This window comes from Bombus pyrosoma, linkage group LG14 (genome assembly GCF_014825855.1).
Source record: "Bombus pyrosoma isolate SC7728 linkage group LG14, ASM1482585v1, whole genome shotgun sequence".
NCBI lineage: Eukaryota > Metazoa > Arthropoda > Insecta > Hymenoptera > Apidae > Bombus > Bombus pyrosoma.
In genome coordinates this window covers 6225818-6251404 of record NC_057783.1, presented here as the reverse complement: position 1 = coordinate 6251404, position 25587 = coordinate 6225818, and the positions used below count along the sequence as shown (strand labels likewise).

The window sequence follows — 25587 nt, the reverse complement described above, 5'->3', positions numbered from 1 at the left end:
AAAGATGATATATAATTTTCAATCTCTGATAACTATATAGCAATACATTAAACTAAAACCTACTTGTGTGTTTTGCGTTGGAATTTGCAAAGCTAAAGCAAAACTATTCGCGTCGAAACTTTCATCGAGGGCTATAAGAGCTCCATGTACCCCAGATTCTAAGAGGTTGTTACCGTATTCCTAAAAATACGAAATTGTGTTTTATCATCATTACAGTATGAATGATTTATAAAATGGAAAGCAGTAAAATGGAGTTACTTTCAGGCCGATAGATTGCACCCATCTTATAACACGATCATTACTCCATACAAGAACATCGACGTTTGCACCTTCCGCCATTCGTCTCCTTTCTTCTAATTGTTGCCTATCATAATTTAATCGCTTTAAACACGAAATGCCATATTGCAAGCTTGTTCTGTAAAAATAAATAAAATTCGGATCAGATCAAGGGCTCTAAAAATCACTATTAAACATAAATTTTTGTTTTTAATGATTTATCACCTGTGAAAACTATCAACCATTCTAAGTTGACCACGAAGGTCCTTTTTGGTAAGGTGATCCAACATTCTAGCATCAACAAGGCACTCCATGAAAGTGGATCGATACTGTGGCAAACCAAGACTTGGAAGCCAAACATTACCAATCCATTCGTGGTTCATATCTCCAAATGCTAAGGTTGTGCGAGAAGTTTTTGGTGCTGATGGACTTGTAAGTGACACCATTTCTTGAATAGCTAACCGTAGTTTCAATCGATGTAGAGGATTACTAAGAATAAAAATTATTACATTAAATGTTAGTGGTTTTATATTGTATGGAACTCCATCATTCCTGTCATCCAAAATGTGCAGAATGTGTTAAATAACTTAATTTCATACCTTATACCAATTTCTCGTTGAATTTCGGTATCACTAAGAGCACTCATTATGGCACCACTTTTGACATTTGCCCGGCAAGCTGCAACATACCACGTTGGCATGCCCACCCAAAGCTCAAGCCAAGCCACTACAGTTGGTCCATTCCATAGAGCAAAAGGTGTTCCAGCTTTCATTGCCTCCGCCAGAAGTTCGTGTCGTGAGGAATCTAACATACTTCCAAACATACTTGGACTGAAAGAAAATTAGTGCTATAACAATTATATTCATTAATTATTTAAATTATGAATATATTTTTAGTTGCATATATATACCTTTTCTTTTTTCTACGATCAAAATCGCTTTTACTACCCATAGTGCCAGCAACAGAAACATTATCTCCATAATCAGGATCTGCAGGTGTATTTGCTCCTCCCATACCTGGTATATCTCCAGGCATTGGTGTATCTTTCCCCTTGATCTGTAACCAAAATTCTCTCTCTGACTTTTCTCATTTTTCTTATTTAGTTATTTGGTTATTATCTTACATAATTAAAATCTGCATTACCTTTTCTTTCTTGCTGAAAAATCTACCAAGACTGCTCTTAATGCCTTTCTTCTTTTGAGCTGCAGCTACTGCTGCTGCGGTTGCTGGACTCATGGTAGATTGCATGTGCAAATGCGAACTAGACAATTGTCCAATTGGCAATCCAACACCAGACAAGTTGTTCTTATGCAAACTGTCCTGGCTGCTATGACGTGAGGACAATGGGGAAGGGGGAGTCCCAGAATTGAGTGCGCCGTTGTTATGTTGCCCATGCCTGCTGCATGGAGCGCTAATCTAGTTTCTATTTCTACTCTAAATAATGCATTCTAGCCCACAAACTATCCGACTTATATTTTTTTTTCTATGCTGTATGTACCTTCTATATCATTTTTATGATCTGAATTTATTCAAATTATTTTCAGATCTTTTTCAAGATACATCATCACACTAGACAATCAAAGAACCAAATTAATAACAGGATTCTCTAAACCATCTAATGTTCTGTACTCTTCAATATTTAAAGCGTAAAGAGATCAATGTTTTAAATTACGTGAGATAAGATATGATCAGGGAACTTACTGAGCCAAGTGAATTGCATTACTTAAAAGACTTTTAGCAGTGATATATGATTGTGCTTATACATGATAGTACATGGGCATAAGCACAAATACTATTTAGCTTCGAATAATATATGTGATATGATTTTTTATTTTAAATTGCGTATTTTCAATATAAATGATATTCCTAATTGAGTCAGATTAAAGCATTCAAGTTATAATTTTGTACTATTCAAGATATCTACAACTGACAATTGCTACAAACAAATAACTAGTAAACTAAAGAAGAAATGAAGCAATATCAATATCAGTTTTGGAAATTCGTGAAAAAATATCATTATATCACAATCCAATATCTTATACATATAAAAACAATATAATATCATATGAAAGAATAAGAAATATTTCTTTCCAAGAACGTCCAAAATGATAAATTATGTTTGACAAAATAATGAAAAAACAGTTGTAATACCTACTCAGTATTACAGGGAAGGCATAGAAACCTGAAAATATAGCTGATCACTACTTATGAGATGGGATTGTCATAATAAGTACCGTTTAAAGACAAAGATATAGAAAAACCGCCTTATCTATGAATTCTATTGAAACAATTATAATCTTTTATTGAGATAATGAAACTGTTAATTGCATCTATTGGATCCATCTATATCTTTGCACCTATTTCTTAGAAAACAACCTTATTCGCGCAGGAGATTCAGACGCGACGTTAACTCGATGCAATTCTCTTGGCTGCCTAAATTCCCTTGTTTGTTTGAGACAGCGATGTCTGTCGTGAACTGGGCAGGCTTGAATGTATGATGGATGGAAGAAGCTAATATCAGTTTCTTCCAAGGACTCATTTCTATCAGATCTATCAGTCGGTTCGTCCGTACCACTGTGCTCGAAAATTGGGGCTGTAGGCATAAATATGTGACATCTTGCATACTATTAATTGATCATACGATTCTTGTAGTAAAAAATTATAGTTAAAAAATGGAAATATCCATAATGAATTTTGTAATACGAAAGTATCTATAATTATCAGTCCCTACAACAATTCTTTTGTAAAAACCTAAGATCATCTTAGTAAATCCCTTTTTCCAAAAAAAGGTATAAAAAGGATCTGTTACCATCGATGTCACTTAGGTCGACTTCTAAGTTGTTCATTTCATGCCCACATGGGCCACTCAAATATGTCGTGCACAGCGGCATATGTTGCGGATTACATGCAGTACTACAATCTTTAATTAACCTGTGAGCAGGAAAACCACTGCTGGGAAATCCGGCTTGTCCAGTGCGTCTGGCAGCATAAACAACGCACAATGCTAACTACTTACAAAATAATTACTGAATTTTTGGCAATCCACCTCTATGTATGCAAGGACTTTGACTATTTACGTATTATTATTTAAGCATTAATCAGTTGAATGAAATAGCATATTTACGATATTCAATACACATAAAAAACATCTAGTTTCCCAACAAAAAACTTAGAGTCCTCATTATCAGAGATGTGGTTGCAAAAATTTTGTTTATAATACATTATCATCGCTTTCTCAGATAGTGCTCGTGTAATTCAAGCATTGGATCCACGAAGAAATTCGATGTTTGTTGATATCAACAAATTGAAAATTAAACACCTACCTTCTGAGTTCCTCTTGACTGTGAGCAAGTGCCTGTGCTACTCGTTCTAGCCTGATCGATCGAGCAGTCAACGGCGAAGCTGCATCGCTACCACCACTTCCTGCACCACCAGTGCTGTCTCTTTCACTCACTGAATGCAATTCTTCGCCTGATAACTGCAACTATAACATGACATAAAAAATTACACATATGTCAATGCTACTGCCTTACACATGTCAAATTGTGATCACAGTTATTTACCTGGCTCGCAGGAAGGGATTCCGAAAGTTGGCCTGGACTAGCTAAAGAGGCAGCATATTGATGAAGATGCGCTGGAGACATTGATGCTGGTGCCTTCAAAATGATAAAAATATTGAAAATATATTTTAAAATGATTAAGGATTATAAAGTAAATGGTACTTACCGTATGATATTTATGTAAATAATCTCTGTTTGGACTATGATGCGATTTTGGAGTGGATCGTCCACTTAATGGTGGAGATGCCCGTTCGAGACTTCGTCCTCTGGCTAACAAATTCATATGTTCAAGACTACCAACCCGGGATTCCAACTCCTCGGCACGCGCTTCGGTACTTTGCTTTTCTTCCTTCATCAAAAGTGCATTTTGACATATTGATATATAAAATATGGTATAATAAATAACGTTTGATTACCTGGATTAATCTAATTTCATTATTAATTGCATCTAATTGTTCTTGTAACATTAATGCTAGTGTTTGAGCATCCGTATGTCCTGTAGGGCTAATTACATCAGCTGCACAACTGAATAAACTTTCGTTATCTCCGTCACCTTCTGCATCACTAGAAACATCAAATGCTTGTTGTACATTTGCAAGGACATGAGCCTGCTGTAACTTTTCCCATTCTTGCTCTGCTAAAGTGCGCGCTACATAATTCTAAAAGATTAAGAGCGTGTTATTCAGAGTTTTCTATTATATATTTAATTTTTCATATACTAAAGTCTAATCTTTTATGTGCTACCTTTGCTGGATCATCTTCGATTGCAGGTCGTTTACCCGTTCTTCTTGGTAAAGAATGAGTATCAAAACTACTATGACTTGCACTCCTAGAAAAGGAACCTGGATCCACTGCATTGGGGGACAAACTTCGAGTTAGAGCATCTGTTTGTTGAATATTAAACGCAATTTCTTGCTGAAGCATCTGCCTTTTCACGTTATCGATTTCAAGGCGAGCTTTCCCTAATTCCTTAACTATTTCGGCCTTCTCATTTTGAAGATCTTCCGCAATCTTCCTAGTCTTTTCCAGTTCTTGCGTGAGTGCGTTTTTCTCTTCTAATGCGTGCATCCTTTCTTTTAAATGTACTTGCAATCTTTCATTAGATTCTGAAGAAATAAATCAAAGCTAATAAGAACGTATTTGTTATCAGTAATGTAATTACTTTATACAATATACATATAAATTACCCGACAAAAGTTTATCAACAGTTGTACTAAGCCGCGTATTATGCTCCTCATTCATCTTAAGTCGTTGATTGACACGCATCACTTCTGCATTCTTTTCTTCAAGTTGCGTTTCCAACCTCTGTATTCTATCCTCTGCGCTGCCGTGTCTTTCTTGAGCCTGCTTATTAAATATTTCACACAATTAAAATCAATGCCTGCAGATATTAAATTTAATTAGAGGTGAATTCATGAAAATATATCTATATATATATTAGATTGTTCTTTATTCTAAATATAATCTTCCAGTAGAGCTAACATGTAAAGCTAATGAATTGAATTGAAGAATAAATACGTGCCTAATACAAACATGTCTACAGAAATGTGATAATAGCACTAAACTACAAGTTATTAACAAGCTCTGAAAATAATCACATTGATTGCTATGTTCGGTATATTTAGTGAGTAGAAAGTAAGTAAATTATTTTATATCAACCTTCACCTTTGTAAGTGACGCGATTATCATATTATATTCATTAACTTCATAATCTTAGAAGAAAATTAAAAAAATCTGAAGTGTGTTCATTGTTTGTGTGATATGTGAATAGCCATGGCCAATGATGAAGAATGTAACAGGGAAAATATTGCAAGAAATTTAATATGTAAACTGAAGTAGAATGAAGACTGTTTTCAAGAAAAGACATTAAAGGGGCAAGCATTCTCGACATAGGTACATTTGGAGGCAGGGAGTATCGATAGAAGTGCAGAGGAATAAGAAAAGAAGAAATTTATGATACGACGACTTAATTCCTCTGCGTACCTGGTTGGGCCTCCTCACCTGCGTCAGAGCCTCCATCCTCTGCTTTAATTGTTCTTCCATTTCTGGTAACTTAGCATATTGGGCTAATTTTTGTTCTGCGAGTTCTAGTTTCTCCTGTATCGCCGCTATTTTTTCTTCTTGGAGCTAAACATGAATTACATAGAGGTCATTAAATTGACATAAACTGTAAATTTAATATAGAAGAGCGATTACCTTTAATTGAGCTTTCTTATGCTGCAGCTCTTGCTCCAGCTTTTCATTGAGATCATGTAAACTAGTGGACTCTCGTTGAGCATTAAGATAGCGTTTTTCAAGAGTCGCTATCCTCTCTTCTTGGTCCTCTTTTTGGGCAACATTTTCACGTAAATCTCTCTGCAGTTTGACATTCGTTTCTTGGGTTTTCAAAAGGTCTTTCTGAGTCTTGGACAAAGTTTCTTCTAACTCTGCTACTCGGCCACTTAATTCGGCTACCCGCCGCTGCCATGTGCTCAACTCTGAGCTCTAGAATAATTGTTATAATACAATGTTAATAAAAGTCAATGTGTATCTAATATGCCACTTGTATGTGTACAGAAAGAGTATTAAAAATTGTGTTTCTCATATGCACTATGTAAATATGTACATCTACACAAATATGTTTTAACAAGGCATTATCTCTCTTGTTCTGCTCTTATCTCTGAGATACTATACTAGATCTAATTGAAATATATACTATAATTAAAGTTGTAAATGTGTTTTTATATTGCATGGGATGTTTTGTGTCAGTATATATATATACGTCACATTAATGATTAAGCAGTTTGTAAAGTTTGCTTGGGAAAAAATTCATTCTTATTCATTGGATCATGCGAATATGGAACACACATTATTAATATATGTATTCATTCTACAACATGCCATAGGCACCAATGATAATATGGCACATTTAATGGAAGGTAAATTCAAGTTGTGCAACATAGTGTTATAAAATCGATCTAATTCTTTCTGTTAATATTTCTTAAAAAATCTCATTACAATATGAAAACAAAACACAATATTTCAGTAATTGTTTCACGACTATCATACTCTATAACATTTAATGAACATAGTCTAAAGTTGATCTAGAAGATCTCTTAGTGTCGTGTATAAATGAAAGCGCTTAATGATATTATCAATGATAACAATTTGTTATTGTGTTTCAACATCATGCAGTTTAACGGAGACACTCTAAGTCTCTATGTTTCTAATTCAAGAATGGCAATAAAAAATGTTTTTCTGAACTTGTGTAAATTTGCAAATCGCTTGAGGTGCATGCAGAAGAAAAAAAGGGGAGAACGAAGAAGAGTATATTCGTTCTGCATCTCAAAAATATCAGCAGTCAGGGATGCGTTTTATCGCGCGAAACGTTCCACGATCCATCTACCTGACTGTTCCTAAATGAATGAGAGAATCATACATACACTAAGTAGTTCGTCGTGATACTTTTTCATACCTGCTTGTCGAGAGTAGCTTGCAAATCTATTACGCGCGCCGCAGAATCCTGGTCCACAGGATCGAGACTGCCATTGCTCAGTCTACTTTCGATCTCTGTTGACTTCTCCGTACCTAGTTTTTGTACTGACTGCTGCAGTTGTTGTTGTTGCGGTTGTTGTTGCTGTTCCTGCTGGCCTGCTGCCTGCTCAGTCTCATTCTGCCCGATCATAACACTACATTCAGAATGCCTCGCTCGCATTGCCTGTCCTGCATCGCCGCGCAATTCCCAACAACTACGTATCTATGCAACTATGCGACTAAACCACTACCGTGCACGCTATTGCGAATGCATTCTTATTATGGATGCAACGATCGAGATGAATGACAAACAGATGGTCAGTTTATCGGTACAGATTTGAACTCTGTTCAAGGATGACGTTACATGATTTCCTCTGATCGACGCATAGAGTGTCATGATTTGAAACGAATTGGAAATTCTGATAGAAAAGGGAAATTGAATGAAACGTGGAATAATATGATTGACAGTAACTATTGTAATTCTCATTGTGACATATGAAAATCACTAATGGTCAAATGCTTTTAAGATGACACAGAATATACTCTTTAATCGTTAAACACGAGCAAAGGGCTGAAATCTGTGACCAATAACTTCGAAATCAATCAATATCTAACGCTGAGATTAGAAGCGTATCACAGATAGAGAGAAAGAGAACAAGAGGATCTGATGACGCAGAAAACGAACTTTATCACTCTATATAAAACGGTGTGGCTAGGTGAAATACTGAATTATATCAAAACCATGAACATGCAAAGTGAAAAGATCGCATAAATACAATTCACGACGCTTAAACATGTTGAACACCTTTTTCATGTATTCATGATAAATATGACTGTGAAGTATGAAGGAGCAGTGTTATGTGAAATATTTGTGGAGTGCATTATGCATGGGTGTGCAATAACGTAAAGATATTTCTCAGCTACCTTGTTCTGTTGCTGCCCATCTTCCGCCTGTCCGTTCTCCTTGGGTCTATCTTCTATATTTTTAGGCGCATGTCCACTTAATTTATATTGCTGGAGCTGCAAATTTTTATTCAAATTACAAATATTATATTTGTTACACGATTATTAGACACTTCAGTAATTAAGTATTAAAGAATATACAAAATTAGCTGAAACGGTACCTCTTCTTTGGTAATAGCTAGCTCTTCTTCCAGGCTTGTATTCCTTTCTAATGCAACTCGTAATCGTTCACGCACCTAAAGATTAGTTACTATTAAAATATCGATTTCTTATAATCGGTATTATAATTATTATATTTTTCATTAATGCATTTCCAACTACATTATATTAATATTATTTTCTCTTCAACTAGTGAATCGCTGCATTTGGTAATTTTATAGAAATTTTACAATTCATCATTCTTGTATCTAGTTCACAAAAAATGCAACGAGCGCCAGTTTCAGGGCTGAACGGGAATCGTGATTCTCCGTATCTCCCCTCAAGGTTGCCAATGTGTCAATGTCGTCAAACAATGGATCAGAAAGTTCTTACTTTCTCGTCTAAAGCCTTGTGGTGCTCGAACAGACTTTTTAGAGCTTTGAGCACTTCAACTTCGGACGATACTCCAGATTGCGCGGCGGCTTGCCTCTTCACTACAGTCATCCTAAGCGATCGTTCATGTCGGGAAACCAGGCATTCCAGATGCTCGAGCAGAAGCTGCGGAAGGCAATAGAATCGTCTTGGTGAGCAATGTCATAGAGACAAGTACCAGCTTCAATCTATAAGATGCATTAGTGGTCTGTTCTACGTACACGAGTATTATTCCTTTCTGCTTTTAGTTCTGATATCTCTTCTTCTCTTTCTAAGATACTTTCGCGCGCTGCTGCGAGCTCCTTCGTCAACTGAGAGAAATCCTGTAATTAAAAAATGCATTTTATTTATATAACAAGTTGCGGACACTAGTGAAACGATGTTAAATAATAAAGTATAATAGTAGTTTTGGTTTGTTTGTAATAAATGGTTTAAGAAATCAATAATAGTTAATAAGAATAAAATTAAAACATCAGTAAGTAAATGTAAATCCATCGTAGAGAACATATGTATAGAATTATAATTGTAAATAAATTGGTTTAGTATTCGCCGGAGTTCATTTCGAATAATACTATTTTAGAAATGATATTGCATTCCCCTAATATCTTTTTACCACGGCGCTTTGTATAGAGATTAAAAAAGAATAATGGACACTGTATCCTTGAACCACAGTCCACTGTTTTTTATCATTTTTACACGATATAGTATGCCAGATATTTCTATATATATATAATAATAGAAGTGCATTAAATACCCTTCGCCGATCAAAATCAGTTTTAACCGTAACGTCATACAATATGATAAAAAGAAATTTTCAAGATTATTTTTAATAACTCAATAAGATGAAAACAAGGAGAAATGAACATCTGATTACTTGTAACAAGACAATCGAAGAGAATCGAAGAGAAGTGTAGTGTAATGTAAGAAGATCCTAGATCGTTTCAAGTTTTTCAAAAATGATGATCAAGGTGGTCCGGAGTCAGCCTCAGCGGAATGCTTGATAGGGAAACCGCACTTTCACCTTTTTCATTCAAGCGCGTTTTATTCACGCCTTCGAACGTGTTACTTCCGCTCGACACTCCAGCACAATGTTAAATCTTTATTTATAAATGCTACCTCGATCGATATGGCCTTCCCCGTTGAAACAACATCGACAGCTGCTTTGCACTTTAAAGGAGCAAACAGCCTCATCTAAATTTATGTCGCTCCTGCTTGCCCTCGCTGCTGTCCCTCGTTGTGCGAAACTTGGGAAAACTTGACACTTATAATCATTAGTTTTGGTATCAGAACAACAATCTTAAAAAGAAAGGGAAAATTCTAAAACTGAGTATAAACCCTGTGGTGCACTTCTTGTATCACATTTAACACAGTATATTATAAATTTATGACATACATTGTGACAAAGAAGAGATAATTTAACAAAACGAAGCTAATTTTTCTAAATTTCTTTCTCTCTTAACAATTTGAAATTTCAGATATCTCTAATTTTGAAACCTCTTCCAGTCTTCCGAAAAAAGAATACCCTGAGGAATTTATATATCTTCTCTTGAATGTTCAAATTTCTGCTACAAAACCCTGCAGTAAACTTCTTTCAAGTTTATCGGAATGATGAAAATTTGGAACTTTAGAATCCAAAATAAGGTATCTCTTTATCTAACATAATTTCAATTCTCTAAATAGTTCGACTAAAGAACAAAAAAAAAAAAGAAAAAAGAAATAAAGAAAAAAGTAGATATCCAAGTAATCTATACGATACAAAGGAGAGAAGATATGAAGATATAAAGATATAAAAGAAGGAAGATATTTAAAACACGCCTGTAACTCGGATATCGTATCTATGAGAGTAAAAATTGAGCTACTAACACAGATTACATAAAAGCTGTTCGGTAACGAGCAATAGTTTCACGTTAAAACGGAGCAGAATGGACAAGGCTGGCCGTTCAAGTGGTTAGATATTGTCTTTGAATGAAGAGATATCGATGGATTCGTAAAGAACTCATTAGCCAGACGATGGCTGATTAATTACAGCCGACTAGGGAATCCTATTAACACATCGAATGTGTGCCGAACGAAATCACCGGGAAATACGACAGAGTGAAAAGCGGCTACACAGAGAAGAAGGGATCTAATTTGCATACTGAAGTTCAGAACGTGAATTATTCCTCAGGGATCTTGAAATCACGCTTGCCTGCAATTAAGCGAAAATACTATGCATTATGCACACACAATATTTGCTATAGTTCTGAAATCAAATATTGAATTATAATAGATTTAGAAGCTTTTGTATAATTACGGTAATTACTTAGGATTTCTATATCCACAAATCGTCATCCTTTTGCCTGCAGATACATTTTAGAAGTTCGATACGGTGATATCAAATATGAGAGTAAATTAATGATCTGTTGGTGTTTACCGGTAGAGACATTTAAGACCGAGACAATTGATCATTACGAATGGTAATGAGAAATTAATACTCAAGGATTGAGGAAGGATGATCTAATTACAGGTATATCCTCATGAATAAATAGCAACGATAAAAGACAGGTTAATGCTTAGTATTGTTCGATTTAAGCTAAATTAATGACGCTCTCTGTCAATTTATCCTAAACATTCGATGCTCGGTATCTTCCCATTTCAACGACCCTTATTTAAATTATTCAATGACAATCTCAACGAATCAATATTTCTTTTAAATTAAATTATATTATATCAAGTTAAAATCAACAACCAAAATCCATAAATTAACATGTTCCACACATTTAAACAACGTGAGCAAATATTGTACGAGAACAAATACCGAATCTTTAATTTAATGGATACTCATCAATTACTTCGAATTGACATAACAAGCAGCGAAACTTCTGACCTTTCTAGACACCCGATACCTGTATTTAAACGTAATTGATCGATACATTTGCGAGCAAGGCCGAATCGATTCATTAACAGTTCCGTTCCATAGACAGAAAGAAAAAGAAGTCGGAACTTTTTTTCTACAATTTCATCGCGCAACAAGTAGCTGAAAGAAAGGAATTTTCAATGCATAACTTGTGCCAGCAATTAAAACGAATTTTTCTTCGTTTTTCGTGCTAGAAACGCGTATAGCTTTTCATACATTCAAATACAAGTCTCATCCGGAAAAATAATTAACGATATGGTATCGTTATCTATGCTTCTCACAATTTCTCCGATATTTATAGCAGAACAATTTTTAATTTAAATGATAATTAAGACTGGCATATGGAAGTATACATTTCTTCGCGCCTCAGATACATCAGATTTTCAGATTGACCGTTTCTGTTTAATATTGTCTTTTAACATTTTTAACAACTCATTCGCAACTTCTTTCATTACAACAGACATTCCAGCAAACATCAACATCATTTGAGGTATCATCATCAGATACTGTTCGAACTCATAGCTCTTCAAGTTTAACGTAATTTGGCTTATATGAATGCAAACTTCAATTTAAATGGTTTAACGAATTTAAACAAAACTTGAGATTAAGGAATCTTCCACTCTGAGTATCTATCATCACCTCTCAATTTATATTTATAGACCTCTATATTTATAGACCCACCTTGAACTATCTCAACATTCTACACTCTCATACTGATACAAGGCTTGTCTTACTATCAAGAATTACTTAAAAATTATCTAATTTCAATTGCTGTCCAACATATACATTTCATATAATAAAAGAGAAATCGCGTTTCTTATCTATTCTCTTGGTAAACATGTAAATTATAATATCTGAATCAGTACTCCGGAGAGGTTCATGCACTTCTAACAAACTGCAGCTGCATAACTCTTGGAGTCCGTTGTGCCGTAGGCGTAAACTGTATGTCCGCACGCGAATTTAAATCTCATCTTACGTACGCATCGCGTTACGCGATCGATATCGCTTGGAAATTATCGCTGTTCCGATAGTGTGTTCCCGGCGACATCGTGACGCAACCATGGAATCGATAGATACACCGACCGGCGAAATTCTATTCGCCACGATTCCTCCTTTTTTCCCCATCCCTTTTTTTCGTCTTTTGCATCTTTCACGAGGCAATTTGCGTGAGATCGTGTTCAACTGGCTGAATCTTTCTTCGGAAACGATTCGTTGAACCTGCGATAAAGAGAATATAGATTTGATTTTAATTCTGGAACTCAGTGTTGTTTCAGAGACCTCGCTCGTTTAAGTACTAAGATATAACAAATATAAGAAACCAGTTATAATTACACTTTGATAATACATCTTGAATGTAATTTTCACTTGAATTTTATTTTAAATGTAACTTTCTGAACTTAGGAATTCTTGTGTGATGTATAAATTCTACATAATATTTTAATGTTTGAATTACTGAAAATTGTACACCCAAGATACAAGAATCTGCTTTTTCAGTAGTCATAGAACACGTCAGGCACGATAACAGTAGAAACTTCAGTGATTAATTTTTCTGAGTACCGAAACGAAGAAGAATATTAGTTCTAAATGTATGAGTCTCATAGATGCTATAATCGTACAACTTTTCCTAGGAGTTTAATTTCTATTAATTAATTTCTTTATCTCCCAAGAATTCAAAAGTTTTGAATGTTCTTGCACCTGTTAACAGGTCGCTTGAGAAACCTACGGGCAACGATGGAACATTTCCCTTGGTGAAGAAATAACACTTGAAACCCGCTGTAAGACACTTTCTACTGTCAATTGTAAATAGCACAAGTTCCGCCTCTGCAAATTACAGAAGCGAATTAAATTAATGCGCAACAGCATTCGAGTATACGATTTATTTCTATAAAACTGCGTGCATGTTCTTTCTTTGAAATTGTTCCCTATAATTATACCTAGAAACATCACTCTCTGTATCTAATATTTTATTGATCATCAAAATTATGAATTTATGTGTCATGTGACTATTATGTGTCATTAATAATTAACTAACACAGCGATTTTAAATGAAAACACATTGAAACTGATTGGTATTTATAATATTTGGCCTTACGTTATGGAATTCTGCAAGACTGAAAAGTAAATACCACATTCCTAAATTAATGATTTTCTAATTATTAGTTACACACGATAAAAACGTTTAGTAAGTATAAGAAAATGAATAGCCAACTATAATTTGCAATTACAGCTTGTCAGAAAGAAAGAAGCACAAAATCGGTGTAGCCAGAATTCTCAACAATTTTAGTACGACGTCTGGTTGACGCAGGAACTCTTACTGGCTAACAATTACTCTGATTATCCAGTTAACTATGTTTTCTAAAGATTCCCGAAGAAACGTAACGGGACGGTTCCGTTTAATTTCTTGCCATTCAACCATGGAAAATAATTAGACCCATCCGTAGCAAGTAATAATTAAGCATTTATTCGGCTAAATGATCTACTTTCGTCTAAACTATAATTACCCGAATTTGTTCGTTCATTTCTTCGGATATTTATATATGCGATCATCGGTTTATTTATATCCACTGCACGTTCCATTTTCCAACATTCTCCTAACGGTTGTTCGAGAAATGACAGGCCTGCTGGGAAATCGCGAGTTCGTCGCTAGGAATCGCGCAGACTCTCGTCCCGCTTGATTATTATTATCAGTTCGAGACTGTTAGGCGATATAGGTCGATTCAAAAACGATGACAGAAATTTCTGCAATTCTGCTGTTCAAATAATTCTGAAACATTGAAATATATTTGTAAATTCTAAGAAATTTTATAAACTCGGCGAAGGAACAATTATGCGGATCGATATACGATATCGAGGAATTTAGACATTTAAGAAATTTGGTGAATAGATAAGATATAGGAGAATATACTCTCTTCTTCGTGATCTGAATGTGAATTAATTTAAAAATCATGAGAAAATGTCACGTTTAAAAAGTAGACGACGTCTAGATAATGTCAGAAGTCGGTCCACTTCTTGATCCAAAATTAAAATTTGACTCATTTCTTCAAGATCAAATGCTAATGAGATACTTCTCAGGCCTTTTATGCACTCAATGTTCATATTTTATATCGTATTTATGGTGAAAGATTCACGAGAAATTCTCGAACGGAGGGTACAGATTGCACTCGTAAATCTCACGACACCATGTTCCCATCAAGCTGAGGAGCCTTTTAATTCAAAAAACCACCAACTCTCCATCAACAACTTGCTGATTATTTTTAGCCGGCGAACGTTGCACTGTAAAGCGTATTCATACAAAGAAACTTTGTCTTCATTATCAAAGAACATTCAAATTTTTTAACATGAATAAAAAAGTGATACCATATATTCTTATTCTAAGGCAAGAACAAAAGTTTTCTAATAAAAAATTTAATAAAAATTCCAATAGACTCACTGACAATTTTTTATCACTGAAGAGACGAACTCTTCCGATTTTCATTAACTATACTGAGCACAACTATCGAGTTCTAAGCAAGGAAAAACGACGTCGTGAACTAAGGAACGGAGACAAGTTGAACGTGCCAGATACAGACGAAAGCCAAACTCGATTATTGCTCGAGTTGCAATGGGAACCTATAAATAGTGGGATCCAAGACAACGTCGGGGATGTTATCGACTCATGAAAGCTTGACGAACGTGAAATCGTGTCTGAAGCTTTATTGGGCAGGTAAAATTTTTGTAACATCGACGTACGGGGGATTAAGCTCGCTTTGAAGAAAAGGAAAGAAGGAAATACGGATTAGTGGATCGCAGAGATGCGACCGATGTGAATAAAATGCATCTCGATCGGTATTATGTACTCGTTAATGGGGACTTGCAGAGAAAGAAAACCCGCACAGTTGAAAAATAATCCACAAAGATGCAGTGTCTCCGACTAGCTTAAAAACTGAAGACAAAAGAAGCGAGATCTGACGTCTCGGCAGTGGAGATACCTTGTGACACAAAAATATAGGACACTCAACTAAAACAAAAAATAAAAGATTTCTGTATGTTAATATGAAAATAATGATACAAAAAATAATAGTAATTTTAATAGCCACCTTTCTGACAAATTTTGTCTCGTTAGATTATTAAATTTTATTTAGAGTTCAAATTCATTAGATTTTTAAAACTATAAACATTTTATCCTGACTATCGTTACAATTCTAATCACAAATTTATTAATCCGACACGATTACTAATTAATTGTGAGCGTTTTTAATAAAGAATATTTTTCATTTCTGAATAAATACTGTTCTTCGAAATGAAAGAATTAGATATGATTCAAAAGACATCATTTTCTCATCTCCATACAGGTTTTTCTCTAAATAGCTAATTAAGTATAATTGGAGTAGTCGACAACGGTATGATACCGAAACACGACAAAGTAGGGAATAGAATCGTCCATGAGGAAACATTCTCTCGAGAGCGAGATATTTAGCACAGCCGAGGAATCTCTCTACCTATAACGTCGCATTACTATTTTAATAGTATGAGCTGGAAGTATGTAATGCGCAATACCTGCGTAATAATGAGCGACCGTCACTTTATTCCGTGACTTGATAATAATCTCGTGCCTCGAGATAAAGAATTATTGTTTCACTACTAGTAGTCTTACGATGTTCCTCCAATTTATTTTCAATTATTTTTACATAATAATCCAACTGTCCCTTTTTAACAAACAATTTTACTTCATAGATAGGAATATGCACTGCATTGTTTATGTTCGTCATCGATTTGTATTTGCTTCTTCAATGTCTAGAAACAAGAAACAGTGATTCAGCGTAAATGTAATTTATTACATGTCCTATATCATCGTTACTTGATATGATAAACAGATAAATAATAAATGAGCGAATAGAAGAAAATGCCAATAAGAAAAAGATCTCGAACTATTACAAGCCCAAAGAACACCAGAATCTTTTTCACAGAAATTTAAGTCTTGAGCTTCTCTAATGGTTATTATAGTAGAATCTACTGATTTAAAAACAATAAAGAAAAATAAGAAGATTAGTGAAACATAAAATATTAACGTAATTCTAAACAGACTCTTGATTGAAACATCAATATCTCCAAGAATAAGAGTAAACAGAGAAAGCTATAATACAGCTATACACATTTAAGTATGGACATGCACATAGTTCAATAATGTTGGCTGAAGAGTTACGCGTTGATTGCAGCAATGACTACAACTTTATTGTTTAATTGTGAGAAAGAAGAAGTAATATCCTTGTACAATACTCTTAAAGGCTTACAATCACCTACGTCAATGTTAATGAACTAAAACTACTGCACTAAAATACCGAATTAATTACCATAAATCAAGATTCATCAATTAACCAAATCTTTCATCAGTTAGTATTTATCAGCCTTTATGCTTCTCTGTTTTTATTTTAAAGCATAATTTCTCTTCAGTGACCGTTCAAGTACAGCGTAAGCTCCAATTAAACGAAGCACGAACTAGCCATAGTGAGATTATCAGGATCTCAAACTTCCAGAGCAGTCATTTCAAAGTTTATGCCAGATCGAGTACACGGAGAACCCGAAATCTGAAAAAGCAAGTAGATACACGCGAAGATAGAGTTGCATAAGTATGTAAATACAAGTCGGCTGCATAGTTATACGTATGTTTGCGATTGAATGGCCTTTTGGTATCGTGCAATTTGCATTCTTAACACTTGCACACCGTCAATTATACGTGCACAATTCCCGATAACGTTGAAGGAACAGCCAAAGGTGTCTCGCAACAATTATAATTTTCTGCATTTTCGTTAAATATTCCATCAACTTTTAACTTCCTTTAAATTTTCTTACAGATAGATATCTTCGACTCGATACAATTATCTAAAAAACAATTGTAATAAGGAATTAATAAAATAATAATTAAATTATACACTATAACGATATTCTAATAACGAGATGCAAGGACAACGAACGCGAAGGGTATACGTATCCAAATTTGATTCAGCATTTTCTGCCAGAACTACTGAGAACTTCATGTGAAATGAAGAAAGGTAAAAAGCTGAAGAAGAAGGCAGCGCGTTCTGGTAGACGGACAAAAACAAATAGTCGGATAAAAGCGTTACAAAGAAGGAGAAAGAAATGTGAAGAGGGCGTGACGAGAAGGGGTGGAACACGTTGGCCCCATCTGAATCATCACTGCACGCGAATGGCTTCATTCATACGCAAATTTAAAGTACGTTCACGTGAGGCGGTATTACGATCTATACCCTTCGTTAGATCGATCATTCTTTACAACCGACGACTCCTTCTCCCGTTCGAGTCTACTTCTGTCGACAGTGGTAAATTGAAATTACTTACACGGATTTTGGCTAGAGCATTCTACATTTTAATATTTAATTATTATAAAAATTAGATATGACTAACATAAAAGTTAGAAAGTAAGAAATTGGAAGAGTAGGAAAACAAGGAAATACGAAACTTGGAAACTCGAAAAGTTAACGTAAAACTAGAAACCCAAGGAAGTTAATATAGTGCGAGAGACCTAGGAAGCTAGGAAAATTAATATAAACTGAGGAACTAGAAACCCCGAGGAAACTACCTCAAACATTTCTTTTTCCAAACTACCACTATAATTCGTTCTAAAAAATGTATGTATCCCATATCCTCACTACCATAGAAATTCAGAATCTTAAAAGTGCTTCATTAAAGTTTATAACAGCCATAACATGTGATTCAGTTTTTACAAGCTCATAATATTTTATAAGTTAAATATTTTATAGTTAATATTCCATAGCTCCATAAGATAAAGTATGATAATTAATTAATTCCACAGTACCATAGAACTCTTGGACGTGTAACAGCTTTTTTAAAATAGTCGACCATTCTTAATCGTCAGATATGCGGCATGAGGTGTGGTGGAAAATCATGTTCGACCAGGTATGCGATCGAAATGATGGACGACAGCGGCGCGGCTTGTTTAATGGCACCTACGAAAAGGAAAGTGCTCACCCACGCATCCTATCTGACGGACATTACGACGGCAGGTTACAAGTATCGGTATCGTGTTTCTTGCTAATTAAACGTGAACGCGAACGGATGTAAAACATAAAACGTGGCAGATAAGACCACATAATCTTTCGAAATCGTGGTTTCAAACGGTACAAAGCTAGTACATCTATTCTATTCGACTGTTGAATTTTTTATAGATATCATTGATGTCACCTCTTTCTTGTTACAGAAAGCATCCTGAGTGCGAGATTATTAATTGCTACAGAGGATGGTAAACGGAAGTTAAATTTTCATTGAAGGAATCGAAAAATTGAAGAATCAGGTGAGTCAAAAAAAAAAATTGGAAAACATATTACGAAGATATTATAAACAAAATTAATTTGGAATTTAAAAAACAAGGTAAATGATAAATTTCATGAAAAATTCAGAAATTAGGAAATTAAGAAATTAAAAAAATTAATTAGATATTTAAAAGAATAATTCCTATCCTATTTTATCACAATTATTTGACCCAGTCTCAAGCTTAATCAAAACTTTAATTTTCTCGCAGAACAAACGTGTTAATGACTACTATCCACAATGGGCTCTCAGCTCAGCAATGCAATTTAATCGCCGACATTTTCATCGATGATAGCCATCAATCGTAATTAACTTTGTAACTCTCTATCTCCCTAACGCATTATCGAAAGAATCGATTGTGTTTTTAGCAGCTATGTTCTGTATGAAATAATTTGTAATTAGTCACACTGACAAGTCATGACGGTGACTAATCGAAACCTCCTCTTTTCATCTGTGGTTTTTTGATGCTGCTTCAGGAGTATATCAGTGTTGCCCTTAAAGGCTGCAGTTCTATTTGCTCGGCAACTTACGACGAACAGTTACCAGAGGAGCATAATATGTACCAGATGTTTACCGTTTGGCTTAGCTACTGTGCAAATACCAAGCTCCTTCATCCAACTTCCAGATAACATATCGCTTGCTTATCCAAAGAAATTTGTACCATTAGCTATCTTCTGAGAGAAACTAGAATTTTCAAAGAAATATATACAATTAAAATGAAGTAGGTAATAGATCAAAGATTTTGTGATTTTCATTAATTTTCTAAGAAGTGCAGGTTCATTTGGAAAGATATTATTTTGGAAATCTTAAGGTTGTTTTCCCATAAAAGATCAACCTCCATTAATTGGAATACGAATATGATTATCTTCATAAGATTCTTGTCCCTGAAGGGATGAAATTGCGAGAAGGTAAATGGAGAAACAGATACCAGGCGAATCGTCAATGCCAATACGCGGACGGATTCGAGGAATGTGAAGGGAAATCAATATAGCTCAAACTTCTCTGACTCAGTGACACAGAATATCAGTTCTATCGGTTTACGTGGAAAATGGCTAACGAGCGCAAGCTAGTGTAAGGAAATAAAATAAAATATGAAAATTTATACTAAAATATCATTCGATCTATAGAATCTATATTTTTAGAGTTCGTTCCTTATAACAATCAATCTCTCAGATTACACTAAAAGAAAGCTTCAAGTTTCAGCAAGAATATTTAAGCTCCATGCAAGTGCATTACCAAATTCACAAGTTCCAATGTTCTAATTTTAAAATACATTGTATGTATTGTATTAAATGTTATATATAATTTGTATCATATAGGGTTGAGTTTCAAAGTTCTTCATCGATGAAGAAAGCTGTAGTTTATCTAAAAGAAAAGGATGAGAGATGCAGGGTTGCATGTACCAATTGCAACTTTTAAAAGTTCTTCGAGAAGGATGATCTTCGAATTCGCACAATCGCGCGCGATGAATTCAGCTCGCACATTAAGCGTATAACTGGGAGTCGTCGGTAATAACGTGGTGGGTGGATATGAGGCTAACGTTCCAACTATGTACGGCGCTGTGTGTCTTGCAAGTGCACTCTAAACAGATGGTTCTCAACCTGTATCTTTGTGGAATGCGTCAATTCCATACTAATTACGGTCAATCTAAAAATTATAAAAATAAAAGAACATTTTAAATGTTTTTTAATATTGCAGAATTAGCATACCCAGACTTTTTCATTATTTCTACATATATTTAAATTCTTTTTGCCAGTGCAGAGCGAAATGTTGGAGGAATAAATGGAAGGATCTGATCGGTCACGTGACGAAGCAAATAAAAAAAGATAGGTCAGCTATGTGGCACCGATTATCGGGGATCTGAAAAATTGGGCCATGTTTTGTTCGAGCTGCGTATAAAAAGCTCGAATGAATGTTCGAACGAGTTCATCCGACTTTGTATCGGGACCGATTTCCATTCTTTTCTTTCATTGTTCATTTTAAACCAAACCCTTGAATAATTAATTAAGTTTATATAAATTAAGAGTGGGTCGTGCAATTTAGTTGAAAAAACAGATATTTTTACCCATTGCGGAAACTCGTAATGTAGTGCCTTTCTACAACTACCACCAAGTTATGTTCTATTAAAACAACGAAATTTTTTAAAACAACACATGGAGACAATTAGTACTTATAAACAGGTCATTCGGTAGCCGCATAACGATACACAATCAGAAATAATGTATGTATAAAAGAAATTATGAAAATTTCATTTAGATCAAGCTTTAGATTGCTTATAATTAGTTATAATACTTCACCTACATTTTTACCAATATCTAATTCCAATACCTGCAATCCCCAAGAAGGATCATTAAACTTTTGTTCGTTTCCAAATTCAACAGCTACGTAATTCTACATTGATCTCCCATTAAATTTCATCCATATCTAATACGAAATTCCATCTACATACATCTTCAATATCTTCAACAATATCATTATTTCAAAATAGAATATGTAATTCTAACACCTGCAGCTACGAAGAGAAATCCTTTGGCAAAGGCTTCCTTCTCGATTTATTCATCCAAGTCAAACACAGGATTTTATATTCTGTTTCACTTATACACATCTTGAATATCTTCGATAGAGGTATAATTTCCAAATGGAATATCCAACTTTAACACCTACAGGGACAAAAATAAAAGTTGTTAAATTCATCAACTTTCCAGCTAACATTCTATTGGTGTTAATTACCACGTCGATTAAATTTCATCTAGATCCGGGCAAAGCGAAGAGAGGAGCATTGAAAACCGCTGCACACGGCCGAAGGCAGCGGCGTTGCAGCTCGTTGGCAGCGCGCGCGAGTAGAGAGAGCTACTACTACCGAGTAGTGTGTAAAAGGCGAGGTTCATTCATGCGCCGCCGGCTGAGTAAGGTGGGGTGGCTATTGATCGTCGAGCGTATATCGCGTACACCGGTGCATTGCACCCGTTCGCCTCGTTCTAGAAATTTTTACCCCAAACTCTCTTCCGTGCCTCCTCTCCCCATACCGCGCCTACCCCGATATCGTCGCTACGTTCTTCGTCCTTTCGCCGATTTTCAACCGGATCCTCCTATACGCCGATTCCTACCAGCCTTCTGAAACCGAATAATCAGCCCTATTCGGCTGGGGATCGATAAACTTCCCGGGGGCTCTTTCCAGGCTTTCCACTACCTCCAAGAGAGCTCATTTTTACATAGTGCATGATAGGGATGCTAACTTTTGGTTCAACTTGATGATGAATAGTATTTGGGAAGGGTACATGTGTACTGTAAGTTAATATTTTGATAGTTTTAGTTAATGCATCACTTTGTAGCTAATTGTTAGTATTTTGTAATACTGTTCTTGTACTTATTAGCTATTAATATCTTTAAGTAAATTTAACCAAATGTGACTTCAATATAAAGTTGATACTACAAAGATTGATAATATAGATAAATATAAAATTAATGCATTCTTGCTTAACTGGATTAGTATCTTCTCATTTGCATTCTATTATATTTTTCCAGATATTCATTTATTATATATAGAAGAAAAATCAGAGTAACTAATTATAGTTAACTCCAATAAAGATTACAAGAATTGAGAATAAAAAAAGTGTATCAACTTACAAGTATCCATAACTCTAATTGTATATAACACGAGCATCACTGAAATTATTACCGTGTACTCATCATACCGTGTAATCATACCTTGAATCACACCTTTCAGTAAATAGTTAATTCAAGTAACATCTGATCCAATCAAGTTATAGTCTACACTATGCATACTTCGCACCTGTGATAGTATCCAGTAATAAAATCTAACAGAATCATAATAGTTTGAGCACGTTCCACTAGAAAACCAAACAAACGAGTTGAAGAAAAAAACAGCAACTCGGAAAAGGGGTGAGAATTTCGAGAGATCCCAAAACTATTTCACCCCGATCTGAATTTTTTCTCGACGGAGGGTTGAGGCGACCTAATCGCCTTTTTCGCCTCGCTTCCACTCTCTTCCCTCTCTTTCTCACCCTTTGCTCCCTTTTGCACCCCTTTCCCTCCCACACTTCCGCTGCACGCGCCTGCAGCTTTTTGCAACCCCTGGCCGGCATTACGTGCCGAAACTGCGAGCAGGTCAGTTTTTTCATTGCTCGATCGTCAAGTATATACGTGTATCTGGATGCATGTGTGTATGTGCATTTGTATAAGTATGGTACTAAGTACAGAGGGGGGGGGGGGAAGAAACAAGAAGAAAATGGAAAAAGAGGAGCGAGAAAAAAGAGAAAAGGGGAAGAGGGAGAGAGAGAAGAGGTTCCACTCTCAAAAGTTTCCCACCCTAGCTTCTCTCTAGCCCTTTCTGCGCTAGACAGGACGAAACTTTCCGCAGTATTACAAATGAAACGGTCTTTGTGTCGCGTTGCCACAGCTTCGAGATCGCTCCAAGCATGCTTGGCAGCGAACCCTTTCTTCCGGACAACATTCCGCTAGGATTGTTCGAAAGAATGCCAGAATATTCCGGCGAAACTGGCGGTGATTTATGGAGAAACGCGCCGATGCTAATTCAATCCCGTTCAAGATTATTTAGGGTGAAGATTCGATTAACCTTTTGTTCATAATTGTTTCTTTAGCAGGTATTGGTTGCATCTTTTCACTTGTTGGACTTTAGTCAAAGATAGTTTAAGTAGTCTGTATGAGGAAACGATACTAATTACTATTTCACTCTGAATTAATTAACTTAACAGTTCAAACTATCTCGATAATTAGGCTTTCACTTTCTTCATGATTCTGTAATTTTCCTGTTTAAAGAATTATTTGATATTATTTAGTGCAAGAATAGTACCTTTCTGGCCATGCTTGACTCGATTAATTAAGCAATTCATAAACACCAGTAATTAATGTAATTTATGAATACAACTAAAGAAATAGGTCCCAAATAGAGATTTGTTTCATCCTCGAAATATCATAGTGTTATATTCTGGATATGTACTCATGTGCATTCTGTACATTTTTACACATTCAAATTTCCCATAAATGGATAAACATCTACAATCTATCTATGTCTAAATATTGGATACTGTTTACATTTCCATATCCTCAATTTTCATTTTTTTATTTATTTTTTAAATTATTTTCTATACATCCATCCCAAATATTTCAATTGCAAGATTATCGATTTTCTTATGTTTGATGGAACAAGTACAAGTAAAATCACGTTTGCCTTTCAAAATCGAATATAGAAAGGTTTTCACAGCTTGATCGGTCATCGTGATTAACTGATTCCCATGGATCAAACCTAACGATGTAAGAAATAGATTCAACTATAATAAAGAAGACCTTTGGATGTCCAGTTTAAAAACTTAGGGGAAAGAATCGGTAAAAAAATTGCGGAAGGACAAAAACAGAAATCACGTAATACGAGCCGCTTGAGTGACTGCCCTTCGTACTCCAATTGCTCTGAGACAGCCTGTAATCCAGCGCACATTACATCAGAGATCCACACCCAATCTCCATATGCGTGGAACGCAATATATTGTCGATAAATACACGATGTATTTCCTAACAAAATATATACACTGTACGAGAAGTTGTTTCTAAAATAATAAATCTGAAACCACTTTTTGTTAAAAATTGATCTTTCAAAGTGGAGACTAAAAATGAAATTTAATTTTTTAAGATGGAAGACGAAGAGCATAAGGAAGGACTTATTACTTATTATAGATATCAATTATGGAATAATACGAGAAGGATTCAGCATAGTAATATACTTCTTAGAAAATTGAACATGCAGATTCTTATTTTTTCAAGCTAAATTTTCACAGGTATGAAGAAAATTAATGAAAATTCGCATTTTTTAATGAACTTTAAGGTTTAAACCAAATGAAGAGAGAAATTATTAATTATTAGAATTTTCAATTACTGAAAAATTACAAAATATAAAAAGTCAATTATTCCTGACAATTCTGCTTTCTATTAAAATATATGCTACACATACATCATGATTCTACGTCCACCACGATAAAAATTTCCAAATTGTAATAAAAGCTTCAACAAGCTTGTAACAAGCTTTTAAGAGATTAAAAGGGGAAATAATATTCTTATTTCTGTGAAGAAATTTAGGTTGGAAGATAGTTCAGGGAGGTCTGAAATACATACGAATCAATTAGCAAACAGATGTTTCGCGACGATGCAGGTGGAGGCGTTCGATTTTCTCTTGCTAATCAACTGGAAGCAACGAAACCGAAGAATTCAGGTTTTCAATCATTACTCTGATCGTCCCCATTTAAGCGATTTAATCGATACAAAGAACCGATTGCTTCTTGGAAATATTGTACAATGAGAGAAACCATGTAGAATTTACATGTCATCGTTGCTTTCTATCTCATAATGATAATTAAATGGTAATTTCACTTATACCAAAGTACATACGCTTTGTAAAAGAATCTTCCTTTGAAGTTACTTGTTTGCACAGAAAAAAGACAACAATATTAC

The 25587-nt window shown here is 34.9% G+C and overlaps 1 protein-coding gene and 1 long non-coding RNA gene across 20 annotated transcripts in view; one reads left to right on the top strand and one right to left on the bottom strand.

Moving 5' to 3' along the window:
- The window catches only part of LOC122574804 (liprin-alpha-1), a 41796-nt gene that overhangs the window by 5707 nt on the left and 10502 nt on the right, over positions 1-25587 (bottom strand). For 3 of the 13 annotated variants that reach the window (XR_006319195.1, XM_043742846.1, XM_043742847.1), the window contains exons 3-22: positions 9104-9205; positions 8844-9008; positions 8474-8548; positions 8274-8369; positions 7291-7488; positions 6033-6320; positions 5820-5963; positions 5024-5183; positions 4581-4942; positions 4253-4495; positions 4003-4185; positions 3840-3932; positions 3600-3760; positions 3208-3255; positions 1420-1672; positions 1187-1332; positions 876-1106; positions 502-765; positions 259-415; positions 64-180 (exon numbers count right to left, since the gene is read on the bottom strand). Coding sequence is in view for 12 of the 13 variants with exons in the window: in XM_043742846.1 (XP_043598781.1) it covers positions 64-180; positions 259-415; positions 502-765; positions 876-1106; positions 1187-1332; positions 1420-1672; positions 3208-3255; positions 3600-3760; positions 3840-3932; positions 4003-4185; positions 4253-4495; positions 4581-4942; positions 5024-5183; positions 5820-5963; positions 6033-6320; positions 7291-7488; positions 8274-8369; positions 8474-8548; positions 8844-9008; positions 9104-9205 (3486 nt within the window). In the remaining variant the exon portion in view is untranslated. Of the gene's footprint in view, positions 1-63; positions 181-258; positions 416-501; positions 766-875; positions 1107-1186; positions 1333-1419; positions 1676-3207; positions 3256-3599; positions 3761-3839; positions 3933-4002; positions 4186-4252; positions 4496-4580; positions 4943-5023; positions 5184-5819; positions 5964-6032; positions 6321-7290; positions 7505-8273; positions 8370-8473; positions 8549-8843; positions 9009-9103; positions 9206-14279; positions 14535-25587 lie in introns of those variants that run through there. The other 10 variants (XM_043742857.1, XM_043742850.1, XM_043742854.1 and 7 more) reach the window with 10 other exon arrangements.
- LOC122574824 lies at positions 17646-20750 on the top strand. 7 transcript variants are annotated; one of them, XR_006319202.1, is made up of 5 exons: positions 17646-18095; positions 18170-18404; positions 18653-18813; positions 18995-19087; positions 19316-20750. It is a non-coding gene; the product is annotated as an uncharacterized LOC122574824 (long non-coding RNA). The 7 variants fall into 7 exon arrangements; XR_006319200.1 differs by having other exon boundaries at positions 18653-18914; XR_006319201.1 differs by having other exon boundaries at positions 18995-20750.